At 36.6% G+C, this 13,125-nt stretch overlaps 1 protein-coding gene across 1 annotated transcript; it reads left to right on the top strand.

The window, feature by feature from the left end:
* Positions 1-3,191: 3,191 nt before the first annotated feature.
* On the top strand, positions 3,192-12,399 carry LOC147556032 (DEK domain-containing chromatin associated protein). Its single transcript, XM_086663768.1, has 12 exons — positions 3,192-3,399; positions 3,973-5,844; positions 5,985-6,018; positions 7,034-7,110; positions 7,527-7,586; positions 7,764-7,883; positions 8,183-8,254; positions 8,338-8,421; positions 9,107-9,563; positions 10,768-10,880; positions 11,150-11,180; positions 11,918-12,399. The coding sequence occupies exons 2-12, from the start codon at positions 4,009-4,011 to the stop codon at positions 12,052-12,054; spliced, it is 3,021 nt and encodes a 1,006-aa protein (XP_086519894.1). The 5' UTR covers positions 3,192-3,399; positions 3,973-4,008; the 3' UTR covers positions 12,055-12,399.
* The last annotated feature ends 726 nt before the right edge of the window (positions 12,400-13,125 follow it).

The following is a 13,125-nucleotide window of genomic DNA, read 5'->3' as shown; positions in this document are numbered from 1 at the left end:
CATCGAGATTCTCATTTGTGGGGTTGACCAGTTAACCTCTTCGCCTAGATTTCGTCTTAAGATCTTTAGTGGACTCTTCAAGTCGGCTCATACTTGAATCTCATATGCGGGCATGAGCATTTGTAACCTCCTAGTGGTCTTTATCTAGGTGTTGGATTGGGCTTGGGCTTTGTAACCTCCTAGTGGTCTTTATCTAGGCATTGGCTTGGGCTTGGGCTCTTTAAGGCGACTGGCTTATTCGAGTCATTATTGACTCTCATCTGCGGGCCCAAGCATGTCAACATCTTAATGGTCGTTTGTAGTTTTCTGGCTCCGGATTGTAGATCTCTTTCATGTTCGGCACACTGAATACATGTATGACTCCTGACTGCGAAGCTGAGCTGTTAACCCGACGCTTAACCTTTTGGAGATAGGGACTTGGGTGTTAGCTCTATTATACTTGGCACATTTTAGTCATGTTAAGACTCTCATATGTGAAGCCCCAATGCATTCTGACTATCAATTCTGATTCAATTGATAAATTATTCACACATCATCTTAGTTCACATTAAAAAAATCATCCAAAAGATATACTATGGATAGTGAGGTATGGGGATCTTCGTGCCTATCATCATCACCAAGAATGATAATTTTCTACAAAAAAAAGCTGGGCAAAAAGTCCCACTTTTTATTTTTGTCGAAACCGATCCATTAAAGCTTCTTATGTGATGCTTGAACTAGTTACAAAAACGGGGAAGTCAACGACATAATGGAGTTACAAAAACAACTACTCGGGTACCTACTAGAAAAGGGTTCCACTTTCAATAACATGACTCCAAATGAAGCCTCATCTTTTATATTAAAACAACTCAGTTAGTTATTTAGGGTATAAGTCTGGCCGTTCATTTTTTATTGGGATTTTCATAAAGATCACATCTGACGGTTGTTATAAATTCCCCCTTATGTAAATTGATTAAAAAGAAGGGTAATAGTGTCAAAACTATCCTTGATTTTCTCCCACTGCTTGATAACTACCCAAATAAAACCACTAAATCTAAAACTACCTTATATATATATATCGCCAAAACTACTTTAAATCCTAAAATTACTCACCCAAACCCGCCTAATTTTATTTCAAGTTGCAATGTTCCTTAATTTTCTCATAAATCCAAACTAATCTAAGGAGTTACATTCCCTCTCTTTAAAACCTCATTTCTCCGTCTGGAGAGACTCTTCCCAACTCTAAAGCAAGCCAACAAACCCTACAAAAGTTAGCAACTGCTTCATCTTCTATTTTTCTGATTTTATTGTTGACTAACCATCTCCCAATGCTCATTTTCCAGTCCAAGATTTTAATCAGTTTAAATATATTCATTCAATGTTAAGAAATGGTAGTTGTAGATCTATTCAGTTTAATCATTTGTATTTGTTCATCTTTTTTGATTCATCTTTTTCTCCCATATACTTATCTATTTTTTTCCTTATTGATTGATTATGTTAGTTGGTTTAATTAAATTATTTTTTGTATTCTTTGATTTAGAAGAAAATGGATGAACTTCACATAGAGATAGGCAGAGAGTTAGTAATTTATGGAAATTAGTTAGGATAGATAAAAGAGTGAGATTGGAAAATGTTAGTGTATGAAGTGGATAGTTAATAATGATGCATGTATTCTTCAATATGCTTGAACATTATGAAAGTTTCTTCAATTAATTAATTTTTATTTTGTTTTCCAGGTATTATAATCTCAAAGGAACAGACATCGACAACAGAAATATTCCGATTGCTTTTTTTTATACAGCTTATTCTCTTTTTTTATAGAAGTTTATATTTTAACATTTCGATATGGATAGTACAGTGTAATTACATTTTTTCTATAGTTTTTGCATTATTTACCTTTTTCATGTAATTTTTTAGTTGAATACTTGAAGTAATCCCTCTCTATAACGCTATATGTTTTTATCGTCTTTGAAAAGTGGAATGAATGACTGTGGCTCAAGTTCTTTCTTTTGGTTTCTATTAAAAGTGTAAAAATCTCTTTTTCTCATGTAATATTTTTCCTTAGTTGATATTTCTCTTTAATATATGTTGTGTGTTTACTTCCCATCATCCATATGTTTTCATAAGAATTTTGTTAACTAATTTTGAGGGTGATTAATTAAACTAGGTCTTTCAACAAAAAAAAAAAAAAAATTAAACTAGGTGTCCACCGCGTCCTACGGACGCGGTAGATCCCTTTTGGCTAACGCCGCCGTGTCTAAAATATGAGGCATGAGAACGTACCTCATAGTGGTCGACTACATCTCATTGGTGTGTGTATATCGAGATCGTGCGTTACGCATACGCTTATGCTTCGAGAAATTCATTTCTACACCATCTAGGATTACAACAGATACCGGTGATTCGCATAGGAAATGCGAATTACAGGTGTATGTATAGTATTGGATGATGTAAAGATGAATTTCTCGATGCATAAGCATCTGCGTATACGCACGATCTCGATATACACACACCAATGAGATGTAGTCGACCACTATGAGGTACGTTCTCATGCCTCATATTTTAGACACGACAGCGTTAGTCAAAAGGGATCTACCGCGTCCGTAGGACGCGGTGGACACCTAGTACAAATTGAGTTAAAAAAAAAATAAGTGAGATACAAAGTAACAAGGGGTTCATAATAGCAACTAATGTTAAACACGAATAACTTTTATTATACTCATGTGTCAGAACAGGGCTAGTTGCTACTAACCTTCAATTGTTTCGATGTGTAATAAACCGATGTTAAACTTCATATAAGACTAGTGGATAAAAATGAAACCAAATTTGAATCAAACAACAACTAATTAAACATAAAACAAAACACTTTACTAACAGAGACATTTTTTTTCTTCTGAATTACACATTACATACTACGTAGAATCATGATCTACATTATATAACACAAACACATATCATGAAAATGGAACGAAATTCTACCACCCAAAGAAAACTATTATTATAAAAGAAAATCGTGGACATACATACATGTAGTATTGTCGATTCTTCACCACGTTTATTTCGTAACGTCTGAAGTAGAAAAGGTGGCAAAATTGCCTCCCGAAACCAAAAACTAAAAATTTGAAAACCCGACACGTGTCAAATCATAGTGAAAAAACAAGTAAATCATAGCCGTACGATCATCCCCGGTGACTGGTAAAGATTAGGCGATTAACACAAAGAATATAAATTTATTTTGGAATCCGATTTTGAAGTCCGGATTCTAAAAAAAGCCTCTCTTTCTAATGTGTTTATTCTGAGGAGGGAAAAAGGACGTCCTCTTTCTAGAGAGAGAGAGAGAGAGTGAGAGAGAGGAGAAGAGAAGGCGAATCTCTGCTTGTTTCGTTCATCTTGATTCAATTCAAAATCTATTAGTTTCTTGTAAGTTGGAAATCTTTTCTAAGTTTTCTACTACTTTTTTTTTTGTTCTCTCTGCATTTAGTTGAGTGATTCTCAAGCAGTTTTAAGTATGGAAAATATATAGTAACTTATTAGGGTTTATGAAATTTATAGTGAACCTTTTTCTTTCCTTCTTCTCTTACTACTAATTTTCCTACTTGGGTGTGCCGAAAATATTGCTTTTCAACTGTTCTAGTTAAATTCTTGTTTCAACTCAAGAAGATCATGTAACATAACAAGTCTGTAGGTGGGATTTTCTGAAATGCCCTAGTTCTTGTATTTACAACTGCATTGGTTCTTGAAGTGTTCTTCAGTAAGGGTTGTTGTTGAATTTCTCTTTTAGGCTCAATTTTAGTTCTTGGGTTTCACATTTTTAATCAGTTTTAGGGCATTTTAGGTTGAATTTTGGCATTGAGAGGTCTGGATTTGACATACTCTTGTGGAGTTTCCTTTTTCATGTTCTTGAAATCTCTGTCTGGTTATTTTGTCATCTGTAGTTAGATAATAAACTTTGAATTTGGTCTGATTGAGCTTTTTAATGTTTAACAATTACAGACCATACCTGAAGGCTGAAAATCTGGAGTAGTAGTAATGGTGGAGGGAGAGGTCATGGCTGAAGTTGCAAAGGTTTCTTCTACAGACAATTCTTCTTTGCCTGAGAATGCTGGTGAAACTGTGGAAAAAAAGATGGAAGATGAAAATGGGAAAGGAATGGAAAAAGATAGTGAAGAGAATGGTGATGTCGAGGCTGTGAAAATGGATGAAGACCATCTGATGGAAGATAGGAAGGAGAGTGAAAAAGAAGGTAAACAAGATGATGAAGCTGCGCAAATGGATGAAGACCATAATCTCATGGAAGAGAAGCATGTGAAGAAAGAAGGTACTGAAGGCATTGACAAGAGTGGCGAGGAACAAAAAGAAGATGTTGAATCTTCAAAAATGGATGAAGACATTAAGTTACCCAAAGACGACTCGGAAGATGAGAAGAAAATACATAAGGAGACGGTGGGAATGGAGGATAATAATATTTCAAAGGAAGTAGAGAGTGAAAAGGTTGAGAAGCGAAAAGAGAGTAAGCAGGAGAAGGTTAATCCTGAAGAGAATAAGGAACAACAAATGATGGTTGGAGAGAGTAAGCTTGAGGAGCTGAAAGGTGAAGACTGTAAGGAGGCAAAAGTGAAGGCTGGAGAAACTAAAGGGGATAAGGACTCCAAGGAAATTCAGGAAGACAAAGGGCAGGGTGTGGAAAGCAAAAGGGAAAATGAGAAGTTTAAAGACGAGGAGAAAGAGAAAAATGAGCAAAAGGAGAAGTCAGAGGAGATCAAGGAGAGAAATAGGCAGCTTGAAGACACTAAAGAGGAAAAAAAGAAGGCTAACGGCAGCAAGCGGGGAAAGGGCAAGATCGGAGAAAGTAAAATGGAAAAGGAAAAGGTTGAAGACATCAAGGTGGACAATGAGAAGAGTGAAGAGAATAAAGAGAAAACGGAGAATGCAGAACAGTGTAAAGAGGAAAAAGAGAAGATTGAAGACAGTAACAAAAAGGAAACAAGTAGGGCAGGAGAAGGTGTTGTGGAGAAGGAAAAGGTTGAAGACAGTAACAAGGAAAATGTTGAAGACAATGAGGAGGAAAAAGGGAAGATTAGAGAGAGCAGTAAGGGAGAAAAGAAGAGTGAATACAGGAAGGAAGATTTGAATGCTGAACAAATTAAAGAGGGAAAGGAGAGCATTGAAGTGAGTAAAAAGGATTTAAAGAGGACTGAAGATGGCAAGGAGGAAAAGAAGAGGAGTGATGGAAAGAAGAGGAAAGTGGTTAAAGAGAGTAAGGAGGAAAATAAGAAGAAGGAGGTTAAAAAGAGTAAGCAGGAAACAAAGAGAGCAGAAAATGGTGAGGAAACGCGGAAGGTTGAAGAGAGTAAAGAGGAAAAGGGGAAGGTTAAAGATAGTAAAGAGGAAAAGAGGAAGGTTAAAGAGAGTAAAGAGGAAATGGGGAAGGTTAAAGAGAGTAAAGAGCTAAAGGGGATGAGTAAAGAGAGTAAAGAGCCAAAAGAGAAGAATGCAAAGATCAAAGGGGAAATCAAAAAGCTTAAAGAAAACAAAGAGGAAAAGAGGAGAGACAAAGAAAGTGAAGAGGAAGATGGGAAGGTTGGAGAGAGGAAAGATGATGAGAGTGGGGAGGAGAGGAATGGTGGGAGTAAGGCGGGGAGGAACAACGCTGAGGACAGTAAGGAGGGAAAGAAACCGAGGAAGCGGGGAAGAGGGGAGAGTTTTGGGGAAGCTGAAAAGAAGGCTGCGGATAAGAAAGGGGCAAAGGAGCCAAGTACGCCAATTACTTCATCAATTGATCGCCCTGTACGTGAGAGAAAATCTGTTGATAGGTTGGTTGCTGCTATTGAGACAGAGCCATCAAAGGAATTCATTCTAGCAAAGGTATTATTTAGCATCTGGGTTGCATGTTAATATATCATTTTCATCCTATTTTTCGTTTTCTGTTAAACAAAAAATGGTTACCTTTCATCTTCAAATTCTGCTTCACTTAGTCTTCTTTGATTTATCTCTAATATTTGCAGGGCCATGGTACTTCACTGGAAGATATGCCAAACGGTATTATCCTGAACTGCTTTTGACTCCAGTGTTTAATGTTCGCTTTTGCGTTTTGGTAGCTGAGTGTGCCTACTTGAATGTGATATACATTTTATAATATGAAAAAGAAAACAACTTATAATGTCGGAGAATTTAAGACATGACTTCATTAAGTTGCAAGGAAAAGTAAAATAGCATAATGCTTTTGAGATCTGATTGCTAATATGGGGTGTCCCTTCTTTTGTCAAAATGTGTACTGTTGCCTGTTGGGTGATGTGAGGGTTTGTCCCACATTGCACAAACAACCACTGTGGGAGGGTTTGTGGCTTATAAATTCCCAACCCTTCCTCAAGCAACGGGCACGGCTTCGAGTGAGGTGTCTGCCCTGGCCGTAGCGTGCCGAGAGACCCTGTGGAAATAATGGGCCGTGTCGCCACTACACTGTTAGTGCACAACTCACATCAGCTTCGCCCACCCACCTACCCAAGTGTACATTCACCAACCATTTCTACCTTACCACACACTCAGCCATAACTCTACTACTGCGTTTGCTACTGTGATGCTTGCCCTTTATGAATAAGTAGCTTGTAAGTTAGTAGCCAAACTTATTTCTTCCAACAGTTCATTAACTTGCAATAAATATTTTTATTGAAGTGAAAGTGTGTGTGCCTTTTCTTTGGTTTGGGTGTCATACTGCTATTATGCTATAAGTTCTCCACTAGCTCTGCTTCACTCTTTTTATCAACTTATTGTAAAATTAAGAGCTGGTCCTACTAGCTGATTCATTTGCAGGATTCAGATTCCAGACTGATGTATATGCTTTTGGCTTCTCGCAATTGCTAGGTTCTAACTTTGTGTCGTTGATTTGCTATATGTAAAGTTAATCTACTAGTGTGATATTGTTGCTCTCGGGTCTTAGAATGGTGGCTAAACAAGACTTCCTACTTGTACTTTTTCTGTGTTGTGGAGAGCTATTGTAGAACATTCTATTTAATTTCTGATATTCTCTAAACTATAGTAACTGTATCATTTTCAGTTAAAAGCAAGTTAAGAAAGAAGGATGATGACACTCTCACGAAGCTTCATATGGCTCTCTTCGGAAGGAGGGCGAAGGTATTTAAAAGTTTCTATGCGTTCTCTGAATTTTTAGATGCTGTGACTTTATTTAGTACATCACTTCTAATTTTTCTAAACTTACTCAAAGCTCGATTATTATGGAAATCTTGATCTGAATTCTCTCAGCATCCCATGCTGGGAATGTTTTTCACTTTTTCTTTTGGTCTTCTCCTAATCTGTTGGCACGGTAACTTTAGTTGCTTCAGCGTCATTAGTTCTTAAGTTGAGACTCATCATAGTACCTCCTAAGATATCGTCTTCCACAATATCTTTGTTTGTGGTGAACTACAATATCTTGTACCCGAGTCTCTGTGCTCTTCTTATAGAGGCCACTTGGATCTCTTATTTAATATCTTTTTCGTTAATCTGCTAAAATTTGTTCTCAAATTTGCTGACAGGATCTTGTTTTGCAGGCGGTTAATATCAGAAACAATGTTTACATGTTTCCTGGATTTGAATGGGGTGAGGATGAGGTAAAAAAATCCATCTTAGGTAGTTCTGAAATATAGATATAATCATCATCTTATAGGTTCACTACAATAACCGAGAGCTTAATACAGGAGTAATTGGTTATTGTTTTCTTATTGTTTCTGTGTTTTGTGGTTGAATTATTAGTTGACCTTGATGATTGAAAGGTAGTAGTGTATCAGTTTCTGCAGGGGAAACAAAGGCTAAAAGTAAGAGAAAGGTTTGACAAGATCCCAAAAGAGAAGTTATATGAATTTTGTGGTTTATTGAGCATACCAGGTGCAAAAGCTACAACAAGGAAGGTTAGTTACAGTTTATTTATAAGTGGCACATGGATGCTGATAGATTTGGCGTATGTAGGCTGTTAGTTTATTGAATTGGCTTAGCAAACCACAATGTTCTTTCTAGTGAACAAATGTTTTTTAATCAAATAATTGCTATTTGAGTGACTTGGTAGTTGGAAGTTGAAAGGGATGAATTGGTTGACCATCTAGTGGCGGTGTAATGACTTCAAATTTTTTACTAGCGTCAGCAGAAGACAATTGTAAACTAACCAAACGTCATTTTGACTCTTCAATTCATTTGTTGCCTTAACATGCAGGAAGAGATTGTGACAATGCTAATGGACTTTTTGACTGCTCCTTTTGTTACGAATGCGACACTTGTGAAGGAGGTTTGTTTATATTGAGATGGTTTCTTTTGTCTGACTTCTTTTTGCCTCTGTCTTATATTTATATGTTTCCTCTTTGGCACTAGTCAAGTAACACTCAGAAGCGGAAGAGGAGCGGAGAGAATAGCACTTCAACCTCTGGAGTCGGGGCTGAGAAGATAGCTGGAAGGGTATCATTCTTTTCTCGACGAACCTGTTATTATTCATATTTGTTTATTAATATCTCATGTAGATTAGTGTTGTTCTGATGGAATACTCAATTAAGTGTTAGCTTTGCAGATACTATCTGCTTTACTCAATTGAATCACATTTGCTGTTTTTTTTGTCATTGATTCGTTACAAGACGTTATAATCTATTTCTAGTCTACCTCTTAAATTGATATAAATGAGGAGAATCTTTGTCATTTATGAACAATGAAGATTGCACAGCAAATCCACCAGTGGTAATTGCAGAAAGTACCCCGACCTTGTGGTAATTGCTACCGGGAATAGTTTGGAGAGAAAATCAACTCGTGGAAAAAAAATCAATTCAGATTGATACTTAATCTGGAATATTCCTCTAAGGAGCTCAAAAAGTTGTCGAGTACTCTACGCTACCGAAAAGAACACATAAGAGTCAATGCCTACCTTGTATTTAATAAGTCAGATTATCTCAGTGTGAAAATGCCATCAACGGAATCAACTTGAAAATGTTTTACTTTTAGAAGACTTGCAGTTCTTACAACTTCTTTAGCTAAAACTGCGTAACAGTTTAAAATGGAACTCTGATATCCACATATTAGGTGCCGAAATATGTCGTGTTCCAATCTATTGTTAATGGCATTTTCGTTGGCTTAACTTTTCACTGCTTTTCAGAAGCGAAGAAAAAGCGAAGACACTAACAACAGCAAGAGAAAGAAAGTATCTGAAATGGAAGAGGAATCTGATGTGAGGGAAGATGAGGAAACCGAGAATGGTGGTTCTAGTGTATATGAGGATAAGATGGATGACGATACTGAGAGCGAGAAAGAAAATGAATCTAACAAGAAGTCTGAAGAAGCTATGAAACTAAAACGTGATTCAAAGAAAGCTTTACAAAAAAAGGAATTTTCTCCAAAAACTAAATCCAAGATAGCACCAACAGCGAAAATGGTCACTTCTGTCAGTGCATCAAAGGAAAAGCAAACTAATGCATCAACTAAGCTCTCTAAGATTGACAGCAGTGACTTGAAGCCTTGCTCAAGCAAGAAAGAATTAGAAGGAACTTCTGAGAAGAAATCCCTCACTCCATCCCTGTCTGCTGCAAAGGCTAGAGGCAACAAAGAAAATTCTGGTAGAGATTTTTTTCTTTATTTTGTCTTCACACTTCTTTATTGGGTAAGATCTCTTGATATAAATGCTGTATGGTTTTTGTTAACATCGATTGTGTTACTTTTATCTTCGTTAATATTACTTCCGAAGTATGCTTGCGAGATACACCACTACTTGATTATGAGCTATACAGTTGGGATCACCCGATCCATCCGCGTAACTCGTGGGTCGGATCAGAATCGAGGGTAGACCGAGTGGATCCTATGCTGATCCCCCGAGTCAATTTTATAAATGATTTATGCATGTATAAATATGTAGACAATTATATACACAGGTGGAAAAGTGATCGATCCTGAGATGGTCCCAAGCAGATTCCGTGGGAGATCGATCCGTGGGTTGGCCAATTCCGTGTCTATCCCATCCCAAATTGGTTATGAGTTATTGTTTTACCACTTATAGTCATGTTTTCCTTGGAAACATATTACGAATGAATCTTATGATATTGCCTATGTATGTACTGCATTAAGGGTAAAAGGTTTTGCGACGTCTCAACTAGGGTTGGGGGCACATATTATGTAGGTGCATGGTTATTTTACACCTGATATTATATGAACAGCTATGTGGTACATTACTTGTGATATAAATTGGCAAGTATACCAACTTACAAATGATATAATTAGTGTACATATAGAATACATTTATATGAATGACCACACTTTAGTTCTTTATATGCCGCCTCCCAAATAGGGTGAAATCAGAAAGGCGGCGCCGACGTATAAAGTAGATCCTCTTTGAAAGATGGGCATCAAAGGTGCCTTGACAACGTAGCGAGGCTGATGTGTTGCTCGATGCTTTTGGATGAATTATTAGTTTACGTTTCCTGCAGAGCTTTTTATAGAATGAGGACAATATTTATTAACATGCTGTTTCAGAGTGAATATTTAGGATCAGATGATAGATGCATTTAGGGCGAGAAGGTATTTTGATGTTTTACTTTTATGGGAAAACATGTGAGTATGATTAGGAAAGTTGGTAGTTAATGTTAGCAAATAAGATAAATTTTGATGTCCAACTAGCCACGTGCGGATGGGTGGTCAGTTATTAATGGTTTACGATATTATTTATCAAAGTGCAAACGCCTGTATTCTCTATGTTCCTCAAGTATAATAGAATGGATATATCCTTTTTCTAACTGTTATGCTTCACTTGTTCTTCATGTTATGAAGGTTCAAAGGCGGCAAAAAGTGGGGATAAACCTAAAAAGAAAAAAACTCCTCCAACGGAAGATGAACTGAAAAAGGCGATCTCTGATGTTTTGAAAGAAGTTGACTTCAACACGGTAACCTGCTTTTATTATTTCTCCAAGTTTTCATGACTATCTTTTTGTAGTAGAAGACTAGACTAAGAAGACTTTTTGGTCCTGGCTGTTCACGTGAACAAAACTAGGCTTTTCGATCCTACGACTTCTAGCATGCTGGCCTGAGTGCATTACATTAAATCTTGTAATCTTACTGTCTACATAAAATTCATCAGTATTCCCGATAAATTTTCTTAATTTGTTTCCAGAACTCTCCATAACGCTATTTTGTTCTATCTTGTTTTTGGCAGGCAACTTTCACTGATATTCTCAACCAGCTTTGTGAGTATTCTCTGAGTTTGCCCATCCTTCTCGTATTCTATATATCTCTTCTGGGAATTCCTTCACAAAGAGGCTATTATAGGATTCTTTCGAAAAATAATATGCTTATTTAGCGGTGAATTTATTAGATTTATCAAATTATAAGACCTGAAGACTCTAATGATTGATTGATCATTCACATTACTCATTTATTTGGATCGTAAGGATGTTGAGGGTTAAATTATAGTTGCTAAACTCAGGTTGATCTGTTGAATAGTTAGCATGTCGAATCTATCAGTCAATATGATGATTTAGAGATCTAAAGTTTCTAAACGCTTGAACACACCAAAATTTCAGATCAAGCATAGAGAACGTTACTATTACCCTTGAACTGAAAGACCACATCAACTTGCTAACCTATCACGAACTTATTATGTAGTACAACTGGTACATCACATAGTTTCTAGTTTTAGAAATCTAAATAAGCTAAATCAGTACATTTATGACACATGAAATCTTCACGAATTAGGAAGTTGTGAACTCTTACTCCTTATAGGAATTTAGGATGGTAAGTCGTGTCATTTGTTCAAATTGCGGGACTCCTATTTGTTTTGAACAAATCACGACATTAGTCAGAAATGCCCAACATGGGCCGACGTGCATGTAATCTTACTTGTTCTAACTTGTTAAGTTTGTGGGAGACTTATTTCAAAAAAAATGTTTGTGGGGAGACTAAGACCATTCTCCTGTTTTTGCAGCTCGCCATTTTGGTATGGATCTGACATCGAAAAAGGCTGATATTAAGCTCATGATCCAGGAAGAACTGCAAAAGTTAGCAGATGAAGAAGAAACAGATGAGGATGGTGACGATTCAGACTCCGCCGACGAAGAATAGAGGATTAACCGCAAACTTACCTTTAAACATTACCCGAACTGGTATATTGGTGTGTTGTTCTTGTTCTATATTGTTCCTATGACATCACAGTGAATCGGAAAATTCAGGGGCAAAAACTCCGCGAAATCTCGCCTCGTCAGTGATATGTTGATTATCACATTTTTTGTTGAATGAGTCAGCCCCATAAATGGTATCTTAGGCACATGCAGATATGTTCTTTTGGACTAGAAATCAAGTCGTAGATAGTTGGGTTTTGGATTAGCTTCTCTCTGTGTTTTTCTTATATTGCCTGAATTTTGTATTACCTCTTCTTATATTAGGCATGAGCTTTTTCGAAGCTAGAAACTCTCTCTGGTGTTATGTTAGTTTCTTTCTTGCTTGTTAGTATTAAGAAGATATCAATTTGGAACTGTCTTTACCTTGACGTGAGCTAGTCTCAAAGTCTGAATAGAATTGTGGTGAATTAGATTTCTTAAGATGTGCAAGTGAAATTTGAAGTGAGTCTTCAAACAACGTTTTTTGTGGAGAAAGAATTCTTCAAAGCTCCTTGGGTCAAATTTTATTTTCCATTTTCAGTTAATGGTGAATCCTTTCAACAACAAAAAAAGTTAGTGGTGAATCATTGCTATCGAAGAAGAAAATGTTTGGGGGAAAAATTTTAAGTGAAATTTTCTGGCTAAAAGTTTCGTTTCTCTATTGTTTTCAACAAAGCCTAACCACATTTTCTTGACCAGTAAAAGTAGTTGACAAATTGTCATTGCCGACTACCTTTCATTTCTTTTTATCGAGATCTTTGCCTCTCTTTTGACATTCAGGTTCTCTTTCCTCGATACTATTTGAGATTGAGGCTGGACTTGGCAGCTCATAAAAAATATCATGGCCCATCCCAACCCCAAGCCGAAACCTTTTTAGGCGCGGGTTGGGCTGACGACAGACTTTTTATTAATTTTTTTCTCTAAGAATTCGAACTGATTATTCAGAAAGTCACATAATAATGTTGTGTCACCCTCGACTTAGTTAATATTGCATTTTAAGGGGTTAAATACAATCATGTTTTAAAAATGGTCAAAT

Source organism: Eschscholzia californica, unplaced genomic scaffold (assembly GCF_041429995.1).
Source record: "Eschscholzia californica isolate CP2 unplaced genomic scaffold, dmEscCali1.0.p SCAF_2, whole genome shotgun sequence".
Taxonomy (NCBI): domain Eukaryota; kingdom Viridiplantae; phylum Streptophyta; class Magnoliopsida; order Ranunculales; family Papaveraceae; genus Eschscholzia; species Eschscholzia californica.
Note: the sequence above shows the minus strand (reverse complement) of the source record. Positions and strands in the feature narration are given on the sequence as shown.

Excerpts from the sequence above, each read along its gene's own strand:
- LOC147556032 (XM_086663768.1), top strand. The coding sequence starts at position 4,009 with ATGGTGGAGGGAGAGGTCATGGCTGAAGTTGCAAAGGTTTCTTCTACA. Across the intron at positions 5,845-5,984 it reads AGGAATTCATTCTAGCAAAG|GGCCATGGTACTTCACTGGA; the intron begins GTATTATTTAGC and ends TAATATTTGCAG. Across the intron at positions 10,881-11,149 it reads AAGAAGTTGACTTCAACACG|GCAACTTTCACTGATATTCT; the intron begins GTAACCTGCTTT and ends TGTTTTTGGCAG.